General features: G+C 45.7%; 2 protein-coding genes across 7 annotated transcripts in view; one reads left to right on the plus strand and one right to left on the minus strand.

Moving 5' to 3' along the window:
- Positions 1–413, minus strand: part of arhgap9 (Rho GTPase activating protein 9) — a 74,807-nt gene extending 74,394 nt beyond the window's left edge. For all 4 annotated transcript variants that reach the window (XM_046311246.1, XM_046311247.1, XM_046311245.1 and 1 more), the window contains exon 1: positions 271–413. The gene's annotated coding sequence lies outside the window, so the exon portion shown is untranslated. The remainder of the gene's footprint in view (positions 1–270) is intronic.
- A 524-nt stretch (positions 414–937) lies between these two features.
- Positions 938–22,913, plus strand: part of mars1 (methionyl-tRNA synthetase 1) — a 58,160-nt gene continuing 36,184 nt past the window's right edge. For all 3 annotated transcript variants that reach the window (XM_046310046.1, XM_046310048.1, XM_046310047.1), the window contains exons 1-8: positions 938–1,200; positions 4,645–4,735; positions 8,480–8,558; positions 9,303–9,434; positions 10,324–10,399; positions 11,377–11,570; positions 14,111–14,217; positions 17,882–17,998. In XM_046310046.1, coding sequence (XP_046166002.1) covers positions 1,098–1,200; positions 4,645–4,735; positions 8,480–8,558; positions 9,303–9,434; positions 10,324–10,399; positions 11,377–11,570; positions 14,111–14,217; positions 17,882–17,998 — 899 coding nt within the window. In that variant the 5' untranslated portion in view covers positions 938–1,097. The remainder of the gene's footprint in view (positions 1,201–4,644; positions 4,736–8,479; positions 8,559–9,302; positions 9,435–10,323; positions 10,400–11,376; positions 11,571–14,110; positions 14,218–17,881; positions 17,999–22,913) is intronic.

Consider the following 22,913-nt stretch of genomic DNA (forward strand, 5'->3'; position numbering starts at 1 on the left):
TATAGAGTTGTTTAATCCTGTTTTCAATGTGTATTATTTACTGACAACAACACCACACGAGTTTTGAAATTAAAGATATAGTTGCAAAAGGACTCAATAACTTATAGGCTATATAGTAACTGACAATTCCAATACATCGCTAACTTACAACTTGTGAACTACATAACAAAAAACATTTATATTTTAAATGTTCTAAATTACTTTTCACAATCAAATATATAAATATGTGTCTCTAAATGCTAGAACAACCTAAAACAAGCAGTTTCTCACCTTTAGGTGGTCGGTGCGGTGTGTGTCATCAATAATTTTGCTATTAAAAACGGTGATCCCAAGGGTACACTAGCGAGCGAACGATACCCACCGAAATGATCGCATCCGCATCCTCCTCGCCTTGCGATATTTTCAGCATGGTCGCTTTCTCCTCTTGCCTGGCTACCCAAACTCATTCAACACGTCAAACGCTACGCCACGCCCACGGACGTCTGGTTCCTCCTCTGATTGGGCAGCGGAAGAATTCCGTTTGAGTCGTCAGGCAATTTGTCCTCTGTCACGTGATGCAGCTTTTTAAAAACAACGCTGACATCGAGTTGAGCTTTCGATGGGTGTAAAACAAATTGTGCACAGTTGCATACAACACTTGTATCTTCACTCCCTTGTGTAGGTTATTATAATATTAATTCTCGTTCAGATGATAAAAAAAAAGATCTCTCTAGGTTACATCAACGTATTTGGCCACCGATTGGTTCAAAATATCCCATGTGATTTTGCATGAACCAATCATATTTTGTGTAAGGAGCGCGTCAGTTTGTTGTAGCGTCGCTTCAATACGCACTGATGGGAATTGTGGGAATTGTGGTCCTTCATAGTCTGATTTTACAGGTTTAACACATGTCTTGATAAACTCCAGAAAACTTCAATGTGCGCCATTTGCAAAAAAAAAAGTGCAACTGAACCGTGGTTGCATCAGCGCGTTGAGTAGCACTTACCGGCGGAGTTACATGCTGTTAGATATTTACTATTTTATTGTCATTTCCAGTACTTTATCAAGTTATATCTAGGTATTTCAGTCCAAAAGCAGTTGAATTAGAGGCAGCTAGATGAAACTATTCGTGAGTGACGGAAATCCGCACTGTGTTAAAGTGCTGGCAGTGCTTGAATTTACGGGAGTCAAATGCGACGTTAAACATGTCAACCACGAAGGTAAGAGAATAACGTTAGCTAGACGTGCTAGCTTGCTAGGTTGCCTGCTAACTGGCTAACACATGGTGTGTCAGATCATTGATACCTTTACATGTCCCGTTGGTACTAACTAACCACTAGGCTGGTTAGTTAGCGGATGTGTTTTTTCTTGTAAAGAGGAGCCATTCATTTCATGGAGCCTGGCCATCAGGTTTGACACTGCCAGATCAGATCCGTCTACTGTTGTCAAGGTTGGTTGAATCTCAGAATAGAAGATCAGTATTCGGGATTGAGGGGTAATGGCACATTCACCCAAGTACAATCAGTGAGTCAGGGAGCTGGCAAACAAGATCACATCCACTGCCCACACACACACATTCATTCATTATTTGACCTTAACTTGACCATAACTTGACCTGTGACAGCTGAGAACTGACCAGAAAAGGCTACAGCTAAGGTCTATTGCCATGATTGTGTTGTTCCAACAATATACAGTAGTGCTGTATGCCTTTTTCCCACCAGGTGAACACAATGTAGAGACAGTCCTCTGCATATTTAGTCTACTGGCTTTACATTGTTTACATGGCATGCAGTCGCTGAAAAAATAACACAGACCGTTAGACCTTTAGGTTTCTTAACACTAACACATGCTTTGATTTAGTTGAAAAATAACAATGTCCTGTTTCTTTCCTGACATTTCCGAAATGTTTGTACTTTATACTGCTCATTTTGTCGAAGTTTTGAAAAAAACAAACAGAAAAGTATTTAGAGCTATTTTTTACCTGTTTAAAAAAAAAACTTTATTTATTTATACCCAACTTAACCCCCAAGGTAATCTACTGTAGGACATTGGTACCCAGCCAGGCGCTAATGTGACTCTCTCCTCACTGAATGAATGACAGATGGATAAACACCTTACTTCACAATTGAATTTGAATTAGGCCTAACTGAAAGATAAGGAGGGTGAAGAGGTTCATTTTAATTTCCAGAGACAATAATGACTTTATTATGCCTATTTATCAGCAGTAAATAATTAGTGCCTTGAGGGTTAATACCATTCTCTTTTTTTATGTTTTACTTTGGAAAAAGAAACCGCTTAGGAAGGTTTTGATTTACTATAACTTTATTACTAATCACATTTATCAGAAGGGAAATGAATACATAGGACAAAACAGGACAGGACAAAACAGGACAGGACAGATAAAACAGGACAGGCCATGCATTCAGCACATAACCAGTCATGTGGCAGCTTTTGCTCTGGCTACGAAGCAAAAAAAATAGTAACATAAGTCAACGTAAAATATGCTATTTAATTATGGAAGTTATCATGTACAATTGTTGATGTACTGTTGTTTTTGTTCAGGAATACAGCAAATCATTTCACCTGTGACCTGGCTGGTTATACACTGCTCAAAAAAATAAAGGGAACACTTAAACAACACAATGTAACTCCAAGTCGATCACACTTCTGTGAAATCAAACTGTCCACTTAGGAAGCAACACTGATTGACAATACATTTCACATGCTGTCTTGCAAATGGAATAGACAACAGGTGGCAATTAGCAAGACACCCCCAATAAAGGAGTGGTTCTGCAGGTGGTGACCACAGACCACTTCTCAGTTCCTATGCTTCCTGGCTGATGTTTTGGTCACCTTTGAATGCTGGCGGTGCTTTCACTCTAATGTTAGCATGAGACGGACCCACACAAGTGGCTCAGGTTGTGCAGCTCATCCAGGATGGAACATCAATGCGAGCTGTGGCAAGGAGGTTTGCTGTGTCTGTCAGCGTAGTGTCCAGAGCATGGAGGCGTTACCAGGAGACAGGCCAGTACATCAGGAGATGTGGAGGAGGCCGTGGGAGGGCAACAACCCAGCAGCAGGACCGCTACCTCCGCCTTTGTGCAAGGAGGATCACTGCCAGAGCCCTGCAAAATGTCCTCCAGCAGGCCACAAATGTGCATGTGTCTGCTCAAACGGTCAGAAACAGACTCTATGAGGGTGGTATGAGGGCCTGACGTCCACAGGTGGGGGTTGTGCTTACAGCCAAACACCGTGCAGAGAACACCAGAGAACACCAAGATTGGTGTGGACAGCATCATTCTGTTTTCGTAGAAATGCCCTTATGTCATAACTACCAAGCCAGCAGTACACAAAAAGGTTATCATGTGTATTCCCCAAAGCAGAAGGTGTTGGAGATACATCTCTGTGGTCCTAATGCTGCAATCATAATACCTGCTCTCTCTGTCTCTCTCTGAAGCTTCTCCATGATTGAGCTTCTCCAAGAGCTGATTGTTTTGTTCAGCTTGTGGCTGAACCATCCAGCTATGTGATCTGATCCTCCTGAGCTCTGCTGTGATGATATAGACTGACAGGACTCTCTGTCATACAGTCCAGCCTGTCCACTCTAACATCTTTCACTGTGAACTGTTCAATCATATAGGGAGAATCTCAATTGAACCTTTTATTTAACTAGGCAAGTCAGTAAAGAACAAATTATTATTTACAATGACGGCCTAGGAACAGTGGGTTAAATGCCTTGTTCAGGGGCAGAATGACATATTTTTACTTTGTCTGCTCGAGGATTCGATCTAGCAACCTTTCGGTTACTGCCCCAACGCTCTGACCACTAGGCTGCCTGCCTCCCCTGATTGCATTCTCTTCTGTTCGCCGCCGCCTCCTCAAAACCCATTGGACGAGAAAGCCAGAGGTCCCTCCCCTCTGACCTCCTCATAAATTAGTTTTGAGAAGGAGTCGAGGAGAGAGGACGAGAGGAGAATGCAATCGAGATTCTCCCATAGACAGACAGACAACACACACTGACAGAAAGGACAAACTGGGCCTTGGCCAGACAAGAGTTCTCTCTCTCTCTCTAGTCCTCTGTCTATCCAGTCCGCCCTAACAGACACGTTAAGCCATTGCCAATCCTCCTCGGTCTTACCCATCCATAGACTGTGTAACAATAGGTCTTATCGGATTGAGTTCTGATTAGTTTTCGGATTAAAATGAATTCGAAGAATTGATGATGACGATTGAATATGTGACCAATGATCCTTTTAAACCTTTAAGATCCACTTTCAATGTTTAGCCCTCCAAAGGACATTTCTTTGTAATACGTTTCGGGGGGGGGGGAACACACACACGACACGACTCCATTACTGTGTAATAACAGACCTTACTACTAGGTTTAAGGGCAACTTCATGAAAACGTGGTTGATAGTGAATATGTTGGTTGAGTTGTTAACTGACTTGCCTGGTTAAATAAAGGTTAAAAAAACAAACTCTTACCTGTATTTTGATTGGTTGATAGCGAATATGTTGGTTGAGTTGTTAACTCTTACCTGTATTTTGATTGGTGGGTGAGGCTTCCCCCTTGCTATGTAAAGTGTTCTGAGTGTATAGAAAACTACAATCTATTATTATTATGAATGAACTGTAGGCTAATGGGTTGTATGTTGTGTTTACAGAGAGAGTGGTGCCCTACCTCAGCCGTCCAGCCCTGCCTGCCCTGCTCCTCCCCAGTGGAACACACCTCTTCAGCCCCAACTCCATCTGCCAGTCAGTGCCCCTGCTCTACCATCTATACTAACATACTATATCATTCCTCCATTATATAGACATTCTCACCTTTACTCTCTAGGCAGTCCTAAAGATCGGAAAGGGGTATGATCAAATCTGATCTAATGTTATTTGTCACATGTGCCGAATACAACAGGTGTAGTGTAGAGCTTTCTGTGAAATGCTGAATACAACAGGTGTAGTGTAGAGCTTTCTGTGAAATGCTGAATACAACAGGTGTAGTGTAGAGCTTTCTGTGAAATGCTGAATACAACAGGTGTAGTGTAGAGCTTTCTGTGAAATGCTGAATACAACAGGTGTAGTGTAGAGCTTTCTGTGAAATGCTGACTACAACAGGTGTAGTGTAGAGCTTTCTGTGAAATGCTGACTACAACAGGTGTAGTGTAGAGCTTTCTGTGAAATGCTGACTACAACAGGTGTAGTGTAGAGCTTTCTGTGAAATGCTGAATACAACAGGTGTAGTGTAGAGCTTTCTGTGAAATGCTGACTACAACAGGTGTAGTGTAGAGCTTTCTGTGAAATGCTGACTACAACAGGTGTAGTGTAGAGCTTTCTGTGAAATGCTGACTACAACAGGTGTAGTGTAGAGCTTTCTGTGAAATGCTGAATACAACAGGTGTAGTGTAGAGCTTTCTGTGAAATGCTGAATACAACAGGTGTAGTGTAGAGCTTTCTGTGAAATGCTGAATACAACAGGTGTAGTGTAGACCTTTCTGTGAAATGCTGAATACAACAGGTGTAGTGTAGACCTTACTGTGAAATGCTGAATACAACAGGTGTAGTGTAGAGCTTACTGTGAAATGCTGAATACAACAGGTGTAGTGTAGACCTTACTGTAAAATGCTGACTACAACAGGTGTAGTGTAGACCTTACTGTGAAATGCTTACTTACAAGCCCTTAACCAACAGTGCAGTTCAAGAAATAAAGAGTTAAGAAAACATTTCCTAAATAAACGAAAGTATTTTTTATATAAAAGTAACACAATAAAAAAGTAATAACGAGGCTATATACAGGGGGTACCGGTACCGAGTCAATGTGCGGGGAGTACAGGTTAGTGGAGGTCATTTTTACACGTAGGTAGGGGTAAAGTGACGAGGCATAGATAATAAACAGCGAGTAGCAGCAGTGTAAAAACATAAGGTGGGGTCAATATTAATAGTCCAGGTGGCCATTTTGATTAGTTGTTCAGCAGTATGGCATTATGGCTTGGGGGTAGAAGCTGTTAAGGAGCCTTTTGGACCTAGACTTGGCACTACGGTACCACTTGCTGTGCGGTAGTAGAGTGAACAGTCTATGACTTGGGTGACTGGAGTCTTTTGGGCTTTCCTCTGACACCGCCTGGTATATACAGTAGGTCCTGGATGGCAGGAGGTTTGGTCCCAGTGATGTACTGGGCCGTTCGCGCTACCCTCTAGCGTCTTACAGTCGGAGGCCGAGCAGTTGCCACACCAGGCTGTGATGCAACCGGTCAGGATGCTGTCGATTGTGCAGCTGTCGAACTTTTTGAGGATCTGGGGACCCATGTAAAATATTTTCAGTCTCCCGAGGGGGAAAGGCGTTGTTGTGCCCTCTTCACAACTTTCTTTTTTTGGACCATGATATTTTCTTGGTGATGTGGACACCAAGGAATTTGAAACTCTTGACCCTCTCCACTACAGCCCTGTCGATGATAAGGGGGGCCTATTCGGCCCTCCTTTTCCTGTAGTCCACGATCAACTCCTTTGTCTTGCTCACGTTGAGGGAGAGGTTGTTGTCCTGGCACCACACTACCAGGTCTCTGACCACCTTCCTGTAGGCTGTCTCATCGTTGTTGGTGATCAGGCCTACCACCGTTTTGTCGTAAGGAAACTAATGATGGTGTTGGAGTCGTGCTTGGCCACGCAGTCGTGGGTGAACAGGGAGTACAGGAGGGGACTGAGCACACACCCCTGAGGGGCTCCCGTGTTGAGGATCAGCATGACAGATGTGTTCTTGCCTAACCTTACCATCTGGGGGTGGCCCGTCAGGATGTCCTGAATCCAGTTTCAGAGGAAGGTTTTTAGTCCCAGGGTCCTTAGCTTAGTGATGAGCTTTGTGGGCTGTAGTCAATGAACAGCATTCTCACATAGGTGTTCCTTTTGTCCAGATGGGAAAGGGCAGTGTGGAGTGCGATTGAAATTGCGTCATGTGAATTGGAGTGGGTCTAGGGTTTCCGGGATGATGGTGTTGATGTGAGCCATGACCAGCCTTTCAAAGCACTTCATGGCTACCGACGTGAGTGCTAAGGGACGGTAATCATTTAGGCAGGTTACCTTCACTTTCTTGGGTACAGGGACTATGGTGGTCTGCTTGAAACGTAGGTATCACAGACTTGGTCAGAGAGAGGTTGAACATGTCAGTGGAGTCACTTGCCAGTTGGTCCATGCGTGCTTTGAGGACACGTCCTGGTAATCCATCTAGGCCTTGTGAATGTTGACCTGTTTAAATGTCTTGCTCACATCAGCTACAGAGAGCGTGATCACACAGTTGTCCGGAGAGGGGATGGACTAAAGTTATACTGTTACATTTTGTTAAAATGGGTTACCTGTCTCTCTCTGCTGGACATAATTCATTCCTATGAGATTTTACCCAAAGTGACAATTATAGGGTAGGTTTTCTGTTACATTTCTAAAACTTTTTTCCAAAAAGGACTTCTTTAGACATGTGTGTCAAATTTGGTGGACTATCACAGTTTAAACAAATTCACGTAGCGGCTGGGCTACAGTCAAAAGTACCTCAATATGACCTCGTCCTGAATATGGTTCGTCTGAGGGTATAGTAAGATTCCGGATTAGTGTCTGGCTACTTAAAAGCGGAAGCTCTAGCCTTTAGGTTGGTGCGGAAGTTGCATGTAATCCATGGCTTCTGGTTGGGATATGTACGTACGGTCACTGTGGGGACGATGTCGATGCACTTATTGATGGAGCCGGTGACTGACGTGGTATACTCTTCAATGCCATTGGATGAATCCCGGAACATATTCCAGTCTGTGCTATAAAAACAGTCCTGTAGCTTAGCATCTGTGTCATCTGACTTCTTCCGTATTGAGCAATTCACTGGTACTTCCTGCTTTAGTTTTTGCTTGTAAGCAGGAATCGGGAGGATAGAGTTATGGTCAGATTTGTTAAATGGAGGGCGGTGGAGAGCTTTGTACTCATCTCTGTGTGTGGAGTAAAGGTGTTTTTTTTCTTCCTCTGGTTGCACATGTGACATGCTGGTAGAAATGAGGTAAAACTGATTTACATTTGCCTGCATTAAAGTCCCCGGCCACGCTTCTGGATGAGCATTTTCTTGTTTGCTTATGGCCTTATAGAGTTGGTTGAGTGCGGTCTTAGTGCCAGCATCAGTTTGTAGTGGTAAATAGACTGCTACGAATAATATAGATGAGAACTCTCTTGGTAGATAGTGTGGTCTACTGCTTATCATGATATACTCTACCTCAGGCGAGCAATACCTCGAAACTTCCTTAATATTAGACATCGCGCACCAGCAGTTATTGACAAATAGACACACACCCGTACCCCTCGTCTTAACGGACATAGCTGTTCTGTCCTGCCGATGCACGGAAAACCTAGCCAACTGTATATTATCTGTGTCGTCGTTAAGCCAACTGATTTAATGCTGTAGCTAGCTGTGTGATTACCTGGTCTGTGTCGTTGTAGAGGTTCCTCAGCCATCCAGTCTTTTAATCCATGTGTCCTTAGATACCTGATAGAGCTGAATGGACAGGAATCCAGTGATATCGTCAACCAGTGGCTGGAATGGGAAGCTACAGAACTACAGGTAAGAATGTCTGATAAATCGTCAGCCATGATGCGCCCATCCATAGTGACTTCCTGGAAATCATCCGCCACGATGCTCCCATCCATAGTGACTTCCTGGAAACTCCATTTTTCTCCCCAAATTTCGTGATATCCAATTGGTTGTTTCAGTCTTTAACTCCCGTATGGACTCAGGAGAGGCGAAGTTTGAGAGCTACGTGTCACGACCGTGCCAAGCCACACTGCTTCTTGACACACGGCTCGCTTAACCCGGAAGGCAGCCGCACCAATGTCTCTGAGGAAATGCCAAACTCCTGGCGACCGTGTTGGAGTCGCTAGAGCGCGATGGGACAAGGACATCCCGGACGACCAAACCCTCCCTAACATGGATTTTGCACCTCCTCATTGGTCTCCCGGTCGCGGCGACACAGCCCGGGATCGAACCCGGCTCTGTAGTGACGCCTCAAACACTGCGATGCCTTAGACCGCTGAGCCACTTCCAGAGGCCCTAACGCTTTTAAAAATTTATTTTACTAAGCTAGTCAGTTAAGAACAAATTTTATTTTCAATGATGGCCTAGGAAGAGTGGGTTAACTGCCTGTTCAGGGGCAGAACAACAGATTTTTACCTTGTCAGCTCGGGGGTTTGAACTTGCAACCTTCCGGTTACTAGTCCAACGCCCTAACCACTAGGCTACCCTGCCGTTCTGTGTTGTACAGGTGTTTGTTCTATTAGTTAATATGAATCAAGTTATTCTGGTCTCCAGCCTGCAGTGATGCAGGCCCTTCACATGGTGGTGCTGCAGGGAAAAGGAGCAGAAACCCCCAGGGTTCTACGGGGACCTCTCAGCTACCTGGACCAGAGTCTGAGCCAGAGGACCACGCCGTTCCTCACTGCTGTACGACAACACACACCTTCACAACTCAACACACACCTTCACAACTCAACACACACCTTCACAACTCAACACACACCTTTACAACTCAACACACACCTTTACAACACACACACACCTTCACAACTCAACACACACCTTCACAACTCAACACACACCTTCACAACTCAACACACACCTTTACAACTCAACACACACCTTCACAACTCAACACACACCTTTACAACTCAACACACACCTTCACAACTCAACACACACCTTCACAACTCAACACACACCTTCACAACTCAACACACACCTTTACAACTCAACACACACACCTTTACAACTCAACACACACACCTTTACAACTCAACACACACCTTCACAACTCAACACACACCTTTACAACTCAACACACACACACCTTTACAACTCAACACACACACACCTTTACAACTCAACACACACACACCTTTACAACTCAACACACACACCTTTACAACTCAACACACACCTTCACAACTCAACACACACCATCACAACTCAACACACACCTTTACAACTCAACACACACCTTTACAACTCAACACACACACACCTTTACAACTCAACACACGCACACCTTTACAACTCAACACACACACACACACCTTTACAACACAGCTCAACACACACACACACCTTTACAACACAACTCAACACACACACACACCTTTATAACACAACTCAACACACACACACACCTTCACAACACACACACCGTTAAGTCTGATTGGGAAACGCACATGAATGTCAAATATAATGTAATTAACTTCTGCTTGTACGTTACTGTAAAATGCCTACTGACAGTAGTTGTGAAAAGGTCATTTCTGAAAACATGTGAGTGGTTGAACTGGGCTGTGTGTTTTAGGAGATGGTTTCTGTGGCAGATGTGGTTCTGTGGGCAGCTCTCTACCCTATCCTGTCTGACAGCAGTCTGGTATCAGGTGAGTGATATGTTGTTGTTTTTAAATGAGCATTTGATCTAGTTTTAGGTGTTTATCCAGAGGTGGAAAAAGTACCCAATTGTCATATTTGAGTAAAAGTAAAGATACCTTAATAGAAAATTATTCAAGTGAAAGTCACCCGGTAAAATACTACCTGAGTAAAAGTCTAAAAGTAATTTGGTTTTAAATGTATTAAAAGTAAAAGTGTAAATAAATTCAAATGTCTTTATATTAAAAGCAAACCAGATGGCAGCCGTTTCTTGTTTTATAGCCTGGGGGGGGACACTCCAACACTGACACCATTTACAAATGAAGCATGTGTGTTTAGTGAGTCTGCCAGATCAGAGGCACGTTCTCTTGATTTTTCTTTTTGTATTCTATTTAACGAGTCAAGTCAGTTAAAAACACATTTTTATTTTCAATGACGGCCTACCGGGAAACAGTGGGTTAACTGGTCTAGGAACAGTGGGTTAACTGGTCTAGGAACAGTGGGTTAACTGGTCTAGGAACAGTGGGTTAACTGGTCTAGGAACAGTGGGTTAACTGGTCTAGGAACAGTGGGTTAACTGGTCTAGGAACAGTGGGTTAACTGCCTTGTTCAGGGGGCAGAACGACAGATTTTTACTTTGTCAGCTTGGGGATTAGATCCAGCAACCTTTCAGTTACTAGTCCAACTCTAAACCACTAGGCCATCTGCCTGCCCAAAATAAGTGTATGAATTGGACTATTTTCCTGTCCTGCTAAGCATTTCAAATGTAACGAGTACGTTTGTGTGTCAGAGAAAATCTATTGACTAAATAGTACATTATTTTTTTTAGGAATGTAGTGAAGTAAAAGTTGTCAAAAATATAAATAGTAAAGTACAGATACCCCCCCCCAAAAACACTACTTAAGTAGTACTTTAAAGTACTTTAAAGAACTTCTGTCAGTGTATGTGTTTAACCGTGGCGTCTGTTCCTCTTGGCCTTTTACTGTAGGTAATCAGACGCTGCAGCTCTGGTTTGAGCGTGTGGGCATGTTGGCAGCCTGTGTGTCTGCAGCCCAGACTGTACTTCAGGGGAAGGGACTGAAGGCGGAGTCTCTGAAGACCTACCTGCAGAAACAGCCAACCACACACCATGGTCAGGGACAGGTTCAGGGTAGAGGCACACAGCCATGCAACAGCCCTGAGGTAAAAACAATTATACATTTAGTGTTTCATTTGTTTTAACACCAATCCTGGGTTACAACAGTAGATTATACAAGGTAACTGTTTTGTAACATGTTTGAGGTTGTAAATGGTACAATTCGGACTTGTAAGATTTATTTGAAAACCCAATTCACACTGCTAATGTTGTTGTCGTTAACACAAAGCCTTTTTTCCGTTGTGGTCCTCTTTGGTCGGTAATAAATAGAGAGGAGGTGAGAGAGTAGCCACACTTCAGATCCACCCCTAGTCCTATTCTCTCTCTCTCTCCACCTCTCCATATCTCTCTCTCCACCCCTCTCTCTCCACCCTTCTCCCTCCACCACTCTCCCTCCCTCTCTCCATCTCTCTCCATATCACTCCACCTCTCTCCATATCTCTCCACCTCTCTCCATCTCTCCACCTCTCCACCTCTCTCTCTCCACCTGTCCTCATATCTTTCCATCTCTCTCTCTCTCTCTCTCTCTCTCTCTCTCTCTCTCTCTCTCTCTCTCTCTCTCTCTCTCTCTCTCTCTCTCTCTCTCTCTCTCTCTCTCTCTCTCTCTCTCTCTCTCTCTCTCTCTCTCTCTCTCTCTCTCTCTCTCTCTCTCTCTCTCTCTCTACCTGTCCTCATATCTGTACACTCTCTCTCTCCACCTCTCCACCTCTTTCTCTCTCTCTCTCTCTCTCTCTCTCTCTCTCTCTCTCTCTCTCTCTCTCTCTCTCTCTCTACCTGTCCTCATATCTGTACACCTCTCTCTCTCTCTCCACCTCTCTCTCTCTTTCTCTCCACCTGTCCTCATATCTCTCCACCTCTCTCCATATCTCTCTCTCTCTCTCTCTCTCTCTCTCTCTCTCTCTCTCTCTCTCTCTCTCTCTCTCTCTCTCTCTCTCTCTACCTCTCTCTCTCCACCTCGTTCCCTCTCCATATCTCTCCATATCTCTCCACCTCTCTCCATATCTCTCCACCTCTCTCCATATCTCTCTCACTCTACCTCTCTCTCCACCTCGCTCCCTCTCTCCACCTCGCTCCTTCTCTCCACCTCGCTCCCTCTCTCCACCTCGCTCCCTCTCTCCACCTCGCTCCCTCTCTCCACCTCTCTCCATATCTCCCCTCTCTCTCCTTCTCTCCATCTCTCTCTCTCCTTCTCTCCACCTCTCTCTCTCCCTCTCTCCACCTCTCTCTCTCCATCTCTCCACCTCTCCCTCACTCTCTCTCTCTCCACCTCTCTCTCTCTCTCCACTCTCTCTCTCTCTCTCTCTCTCTCTCTCTCTCTCTCTCTCTCTCTCTCTCTCTCTCTCTCTCTCTCTCTCTCTCTCTCTCTCCTCTCTCTCTCTCTCTCTCTCTCCACCTCTCTCTCTCTCTCTCTCTCTCTCTCTCTCTCTCACCTCTCTCTCCACCTCTCTCTCTCTCTCCTCCACCTCTCTCTCTCTCTCTCCACCTCTCTCTCTCCACCTCTCTCTCTCCGCCTCTCTCTCTCCCTCTCTCCGCCTCTCTCTCTCCACCTCTCTCTCTCTCTCTCTCCACCTCTCTCTCTCTCTCTCTCTCTCTCTCTCTCTCTCTCTCTCTCTCTCTCTCTCCACCTCTCTCTCTCTCTCTCTCTCTCTCTCCACCTCTCTCTCTCTCTCTCCACCTCTCTCTCTCTCTCTCTCTCTCTCTCTCTCTCCACTCTCTCTCTCCACCTCTCTCTCTCCACCTCTCTCTCTCCACCTCTCTCTCCGCCTCTCTCTCTCCGCCTCTCTCTCCCTCTCCACCTCTCTCTCCCTCTCTCCACCTCTCTCTCCCTCTCTCCACCTCTCTCTCTCCCTCTCTCCACCTCTCTCTCTCCCTCTCTCCACCTCTCTCTCCCTCTCTCCACCTCTCTCTCTCCCTCTCTCCACCCTCTCTCTCCCTCTCCACTCTCTCTCTCCCTCTCTCCACCTCTCTCTCTCCCTCTCTCCACCTCTCTCTCTCCCTCTCTCCACCTCTCTCTCTCCCTCTCTCCACCTCTCTCTCTCCCTCTCTCCACCTCTCTCTCTCCAGCTCTCTCTCTCCAGCTCTCTCCACCTCTCTCTCTCCAGCTCTCTCTCTCCACATCTCTCCAGCTCTCTCCATATCTCTCCAGCTCTCTCCACCTCTCTCTCTCCCTCTCTCCACCTCTCTCTCTCCAGCTCTCTCTCTCCAGCTCTCTCCACCTCTCTCTCTCCACATCTCTCCAGCTCTCTCCATATCTCTCCAGATCTCTCCAGCTCTCTCCATATCTCTCCAGCTCTCTCCATATCTCTCCAGCTCTCTCCATATCTCTCCAGCTCTCTCCATATCTCTCCAGCTCTCTCCAGCTCTCTCCATATCTCTCCAGCTCTCTCCATATCTCTCCATATCTCTCCAGCTCTCTCCATATCTCTCCATATCTCCATATCTCTCTCCTCCTCTCTCCATATCTCTCCACCTCTCTCCATATCTCCATCTCTCTCTGTCCTCCAGGGTGATGATGACGGGACTGTGATGTGTTTTCTGTCCTCCAGGGTGATGATGACGGGACTGTGATGTGTTTTCTGTCCTCCAGGGTGATGATGATTGTGTGCTGTCAGAGGAAGAGATCCAGTCTGCCGCGGTCACCTGGGGTAAAGGACTTACAGACTTACCCATGGTTCCAGAGAGACAACACCCTATGTGAGTACGCTACATGATATCCAGTCCACAGGGTCCACACAAGGTGCTTCAGCTGCTTAACTCATTTTTCACAAGTTAGTACTTGAATTCAAATTGAAGAGGAGAACAGATTAATGATCAAATATATTTAGGAAAATATAAAAAAATGTATTGGTCTCGCAAATTCAATTCCAGGCAGACTACAGAGTTTTATTGCCTCGCGTGTTTCTCTGTGTTGCCGGGTGAGTCGCTCATTCCACCGTCACTCAGCCAGGCAGGTACAGAACTGACTGACTAGGCGCCGCCAAGCGTCACATCGAAACGCTAAAATGCCAGGAGAAATTTAGATCCTGCCTTTCTGTGCTCAAGGAACATTTCTGGGATGTTGTTATTTCAGCTCAGGGAACATGGGAACAACACTTTAAACTCAACAAAAATAGAAACGTCCCTTTTTCAGGACCCTGTTCAGGACCCTGTCCTTCAAAGATAATTTGTAAAAATCCAAATAACTTCACAGATCTTCATTGTAAAGGCTTTAAACACTGTTTCCCATGCTTATTCAATGAACCATAAACAATTAATGAACATGCACCTGTGGAACGGTCATTAAGACATTAACAGCTTACAGACGGCAGGCAATTAAGGTCACATTTATGAAAACTTAGGACACTAAAGAGGCCTTTCTACTGACTCTGAAAAACACAAAAAGAAAGATACCCAGGGTCCCTGCTCATCTGCCTGAACTTGCCTTAGGCATGCTGCAAGGAGGCATGAGGACTGCAGATGTGGCCAGGGCAATAAATTGCATTGTCTGTACTGTGAGACGCCTAAGACAGCGCTACAGGGAGACTGATCGTCCTTACGGTGGCAGACCACGTGTAACATCACCTGCACAGGATCGGTACATTCGAACATCACACCTGCAGGACAGGTACAGGATAGTAACAACAATTGCCTGAGTTACACCAGGAACACACAATCCCTCCATCAGCGCTCAGACTGTCCGCAATAGGTTGAGGGAGGCTGGACGGGGGGCTTGTAGGCCTGTTGTAAGGCAGGTCCTCACCAGACATCATCGACAACAACGTTGCCTATGGTCACAAACCCACCGTCGCTGGACCAGACAGTACAGACAAAAAGTGCTCTTCTCTGACGAGTCGCCAGGTGTGATGGTCGGATTCGTGTTTATCGTCGAAGGAATGAGCGTTACACCGAGGCCTGTACTCTGGAGCGGGATCGATTGGAGGTGGAGGGTCCGTCATGGTCTGGGGCGGTGTGACACAGCATCATCGGACTGTGCCTGCAATGACGACAAGCTAACTCAACGCTGTGCGTTACAGTGAAGACATCCTCCTCCCTCATGTGGTACCCTTCCTGCAGGCTCATCCTGTCATGACCCTCCAGCATGACAATGCCACCAGCCACACTGCTCGTTCTGTGCGTGATTTCCTGCAAGACAGGAATGTCAGTGTTCTGCCATGGCCAGTGAAGAGCCCGGATCTCAATCCCATTGAGCATGTCTGCGACCTGTTGGATCGGAGGGTGAGGGCTAGGGCCATTCCCCCCCAGAAATGTCTGGGAACTTGCAGGTGCCTTGGTGGAAGAGTGAGGTAACATCTCACAGCAAGAACTGGCAAATCTGATGCAGTCCATGAGGAGAAGATGCACTGCAGCACTTAATGCAGCTGGTGGCCACACCAGACACCGACTGTTACTTTTGATTTTGACCCCCTTCCTTTGTTCAGGGACACATTATTCCATTTCTGTTAGTCACATGTCTGTGTGACTTATTCAGTTTATGTCTCAGTTGTTGAATCTTGTTATGTTCATACAAATATTTACACATGTTTAGTTTGCTGAAAATAAACGCAGTTGACCGTGAAACAGCGTATTATTGAGTAGAACTTGTAAGTTAGCAATGAATACAACGTTTTGTTTTCCCCCATGAGGTTGTGACAATCTACTGCCATCTGGTGGAGACAAGAAATAATTGCATAAAATCAATTTGTAATAGTTAATGGTCCCTGAAAATATATTAGTGCTTGAAAGCCCTTGCATTTGACTTGCCACTGTCTGCACGAACCCAATAAGTCCCTATATTGTTCTTTATTATTTATTTAATTTAACTAGGCACGTCGGTTAAGAACAAATTCTTATTTACAATGATGGCCTACCGGGGAACAGTGGGTTAACTGCCTTGTTCAGGGGGCAGAACCTTGTCAGCTCGGGAATTCGATCCAGCAACCTTTCGGTTACTGGCCCAACACCAACCACTAGGCTACCTGCTGCCCCTTTATATAACAACCCCTATATTATTCTTTATTGGTGGAAATTGCGAGCCCTCCTTTTGTACTGCGGTGATGGGTCAGTTTTAAGCGATAATATTGCAAGGATTCAACTGTTTTATCCTGAAATAGTGCAGTGATTGGTCAAATTTGATTTAGCAAAAAAAAAACGTTTGCGATCACGCAATCCTGGAGGGACTGATATTGGCCTACACAGTGCATGGGCAAAGTACCGGAGGGACTGATATAGGCCTACACAGTGCATGGGCAAAGTACCGGAGGGACTGATATAGGCCTACACAGTGCATGGGCAAAGTACCGGAGGGACTGATATAGGCCTACACAGTGCACGGGCAAAGTACCGGAGGGACTGATATAGGCCTACACAGTGCACGGGCTAAGTACTATCCTGGAGGGACTGATATAGGCCTACACAGTGCACGGGCTAAGTACTATCCTGGAGGGACTGATATAGGCCTACACAGTGCACGGGCTAAGTACTATCCTGGAGGGACTGATATAGGCCTACACAGTGCACGGGCTAAGTACTATCCTGGAGGGACTGATATAGGCCTACACAGTGCACGGGCTAAGTACCGGAGGGACTGATATAGGCCTACACAGTGCACGGACTAAGTACTATTCTGGAGGGACTGATATAGGCCTACACAGTGCACGGGCTAAGTACTATTCTGGAGGGACTGATATAGGCCTACACAGTGCACGGACTAATTACTATCCTGGAGGGACTGATATAGGCCTACACAGTGCACGGGCTAAGTACTATCCTGGAGGGACTGATATAGGCCTACACAGTGCACGGGCTAAGTACCGGAGGGACTGATATAGGCCTACACAGTGCACGGACTAAGTACCGGAGGGACTAATATAGGCCTACACAGTGCACGGGCTAAGTACTATCCTGGAGGGACTGATATAGGCCTACACAGTGCACGGACTAAGTACCGGAGGGACTAATATAGGCCTACACAGTGCACGGACTAAGTACCGGAGGGACTAATATAGGCCTACACAGTGCATGGGCTAAGTACTAAGCGGGAGCGTAGCCTAGTGGTTAGAGCGTTGGACTAGTAACCGGAATGTCGCGAGTTCAAACCACCGAGCTGACAAGGTAAAAATCTGTCGTTCTGCCCCTGAACAGGCAGTTAACCCACTGTTCCCAGGCCGTCATTGAAAATAAGAATATGTTCTTAACTGACTTGCCTGGTTAAATAAAGGTAAAATAAAAAAATAAAAAAATTAAATAAGTAGGTTTTGTCTGCTGTCCTGGCACTAATAACCAAAGCTTGATGGTGAGTTGATTATTTGAAATGGGATCCTCCAGGACTGAGTTTAGGGAACGCTGCATGTGTCTTTCTGACTGGCTGTTTTCTTACCAGTCTTCCTCAGGAGGGCAAGAGGAACGTCCTAGTGACCAGTGCCTTGCCTTATGTTAACAACGTCCCTCATCTGGGCAACATCATCGGCTGTGTGCTCAGCGCTGACGTCTTTGCCAGGTGGATAACACACTACCCTACTGTATCCTACCCTACTGTACCCTACCCTACTGTATCCTACCCTACTGTACACTACCCTACTGTACACTACCCTACTGTATCCTACCCTACTGTACACTACCCTACTGTACCCTACCCTACTATACACTACCCTACTGTACCCTACCTTACCCTACCCTACTGTACCCTACCTTACCCTACCCTACTGTACCCTACCCTACTGTACCCTACCCTACTATACACTACCCTACTGTACCCTACCTTACCCTACCCTACTATACACTACCCTACTGTACACCACCCTACTGTACCCTACCCTACTGTACCCTACCCTACTGTACCCTACCCTACTGTACACTACCCTACTGTACCCTACCCTACTGTACCCTACCCTACTGTACCCTACCTTACCCTACCCTACTGTACACTACCCTACTGTACACTACCCTACTTTACCCTACCCTACTGTACACTACCCTACTGTACCCTACCCTACTGTACCCTACCTTACCCTACCCTACTGTACACTACCCTACTGTACACTACCCTACTGTACCCTACCCTACTGCACCCTACCCTACCGTACACTACCCTACTGTACCCTACCCTACTGTACCCTACCCTACTGTACCCTACCCTACTGTACCCTACCCTACTGTACTCTACCCTACTGTACCCTACTATACCCTACCCTACTGTACCCTACCCTACTGTACCCTACTATACCCTACCCTACTGTACCCTACCCTACTGTACCCTACCCTACTGTACCCTACCCTACTATACACTACCCTACTGTACCCTACCCTACTGTACCCTACCCTACTGTACCCTACCCTACTGTACACTACCCTACTATACACTACCCTACTGTACCCTACCCTACTGTACACTACCCTACTGTACCCTACCCTACTATACACTACCCTACTGTACCCTACTGTACACTACCCTACTCTACCCTACCCTACTGTACCCTACCCTACTGTACCCTACCCTACTGTACCCTACCCTACTGTACCCTACCCTACTGTACACTACCCTACTGTACCCTACCCTACTATACACTACCCTACTGTACCCTACCCTACTGTACACTACCCTACCTTACCCTACCCTACTGTACACTACCCTACTGTACCCTACCCTACTGTACCCTACCCTACTGTACACTACTGAACCCTACCCTACTGTACCCTACTGTACCCTACCATACTGTACCCTACCCTACTGTACACTACCCTACTTTACCCTACCCTACTGTACCCTACACTACCCTACTCTACTATACCCTACCCTACTGTACCCTACACTACCCTACTCTACTATACCCTACTCTACCATACTGTACCCTACTGTACCCTACCCTACTGTACACTACCCTACTGTACACTACCCTACTGTACCCTACCCTACTGTACACTACCCTACTGTACCCTACCCTACTATACACTACCCTACTGTACCCTACTGTACACTACCCTACTTTACCCTACCCTACTGTACACTACCCTACTGTACCCTACCCTACTGTACCCTACCTTACCCTACCCTACTGTACACTACCCTACTGTACACTACCCTACTGTACCCTACCCTACTGCACCCTACCCTACCGTACACTACCCTACTGTACCCTACCCTACTGTACCCTACCCTACTGTACCCTACCCTACTGTACCCTACCCTACTGTACTCTACCCTACTGTACCCTACTATACCCTACCCTACTGTACCCTACCCTACTGTACCCTACTATACCCTACCCTACTGTACCCTACCCTACTGTACCCTACCCTACTATACACTACCCTACTGTACCCTACCCTACTGTACCCTACCCTACTGTACCCTACCCTACTGTACCCTACCCTACTGTACACTACCCTACTATACACTACCCTACTGTACCCTACCCTACTGTACACTACCCTACTGTACCCTACCCTACTATACACTACCCTACTGTACCCTACTGTACACTACCCTACTCTACCCTACCCTACTGTACCCTACCCTACTGTACCCTACCCTACTGTACCCTACCCTACTGTACCCTACCCTACTGTACACTACCCTACTGTACCCTACCCTACTATACACTACCCTACTGTACCCTACCCTACTGTACACTACCCTACTGTACCCTACCTTACCCTACCCTACTGTACACTACCCTACTGTACCCTACCCTACTGTACACTACTGAACCCTACCCTACTGTACCCTACTGTACCCTACCATACTGTACCCTACCCTACTGTACACTACTTTACCCTACCCTACTGTACCCTACACTACCCTACTCTACTATACCCTACCCTACTGTACCCTACACTACCCTACTCTACTATACCCTACTCTACCATACTGTACCCTACTGTACCCTACCCTACTGTACACTACCCTACTGTACACTACCCTACTGTACCCTACCCTACTATACCCTACTCTACTATACCCTACTGTACCCTACCGTACTGTACCCTACCCTACTATACCCTACCCTACTCCACCCTACCCTACTGTACACTACCCTACTGTACCCTACCCTACTGTACACTACCCTACTGTACCCTACCCTACTGTACACTACCCTACTGTACCCTACCCTACTGTACCCTACCCTACTGTACCCTATCCTACTGTACTCTACCCTACTGTACACTACCCTACTGTACACTACCCTACTGTACACTACCCTACTGTACCCTACCCTACTGTACACTACCCTACCGTACACTACTGTACACTACCTTACTGTACACTACCCTACTGTACACTACCCTACTGTACCCTACCCTACTGTACCCTACACTACCCTACTCTACTATACCCTACTCTACCATACCGTACCCTACTGTACCCTACCCTACTACACTACCATACTGTACACTACACTACCCTACTGTACACTACCATACTGTACACTACCCTACTGTACACTACCATACTGTACACTACACTACCCTACTGTACCCTACCCTACTGTACACTACCATACTGTACACTACACTACCCTACTGTACCCTACTCTACTGTACCCTACCCTACTGTACACTACACTACCCTACTGTACACTACCCTACTGTACACTACCCTACTGTACACTACCCTACTGTACCCTACCCTACTGTACACTACACTACCCTACTATACACTACCCTACTGTACCCTACCCTACTGTACTCTACTGTATACCACCCTACTCTACACTACCCTACTGTACCCTACACTACCCTACTGTACACTACCATACTGTACCCTACCCTACTGTACACTACCGTACACTACCCTACTGTACCCTACCCTACTGTACATTACCATACTGTACCCTACTGTACACTACCCTACTGTACCCTACTATACTGTACACAACCCTAGTGTACTGTACACTACCCTACTATACTATACACTACCCTACTGTACACTACTATACTGTACCCTACCCTACCCTACTATACTGTACCCTACCCTACTATAATGTACACTACCCTACTATACTGTACACTACCCTACTATACTGTACCCTACTATACTGTACACTACCCTATAATAATGTATTCTACTCTACTATACTGTACCCTACTATACTGTACACTGCCCTACTATACTGTACACTACCCTACTATACTGTACACTACCCTACTATACTGTACACTACCCTGTAATACTCTACACTACTATACTGTACTCTACCCTATAATAATGTACTCTACTCTACTATACTGTACCCTACTATACTGTACACTGCCCTACTATACTGTACTGTACACTACCCTACTATACTGTACACTACCCTACTATACTGTACACTACCCTACTATACTGTACATTACTCTACTATACTGTACCCTACTATACTGTACACTGCCCTACTATACTGTACTGTACACTAACCTACTATACTGTACACTACCCTACTATACTGTACACTACCCTACTATACTGTACACTACCCTACTATACTGTACACTACCCTATAATACTCTACTCTACTGTACACTACCCTATAATAATGTACTCTACTATACTGTACACTGCCCTACTATACTGTACACTACCCTACTATACTGTACACTACCCTACTATACTGTACACTACCCTACTATACTGTACACTACCCTACTATACTGTACACTACACTACTATACTGTACGTACTCTACTATACCGTACACTACCCTACTATACTGTACACTACCCTACTATACTGTACTACTACCCTATAATACTCTACCCTACTATACTGTACACTACCCTATAATAATGTACTCTACTATACTGTACTCTACCCTACTATACTGTACACTACCCTACTGTACTGTACACTACCCTATAATACTGTACTCTACCCTACTATACTCTACCCTACTATACTCTACCCTACTATACTGTACTGTACACTACCGTACTCTACTGCACCCTACTATACTGTACACAACCCTACTATACTGTACCCTACCCTACTGTACTGTACACTACCCTACTGTACTGTACACTACCCTACTGTACTGTACACTACCCTACTGTACTGTACACTACCCTACTATACTGTACACTACCCTACTATACTGTACCCTATAATACTGTACTGTACCCTACCCTACTATACTGTACTGTACACTACTCTACTATACTGTACACTACCCTATAATACTGTACTGTACACTACCCCACTATACTGTACCCTACCCTACCGTACTGTGCCCTACTATACTGTACTGTACCCTACTATACTGTACTGTACACTACCCTACTATACTGTACCCTACTATACTGTACTGTACACTACCCTACTATACTGTACTGTACACTACCCCACTATACTGTACCCTACCCTACTATACTGTACCCTACTATACTGTACTGTACACTACCCTACTATACTGTACTGTACACTACCCTACTATACT

Source organism: Oncorhynchus gorbuscha, linkage group LG18 (assembly GCF_021184085.1).
Source record: "Oncorhynchus gorbuscha isolate QuinsamMale2020 ecotype Even-year linkage group LG18, OgorEven_v1.0, whole genome shotgun sequence".
NCBI classification, from domain to species: domain Eukaryota; kingdom Metazoa; phylum Chordata; class Actinopteri; order Salmoniformes; family Salmonidae; genus Oncorhynchus; species Oncorhynchus gorbuscha.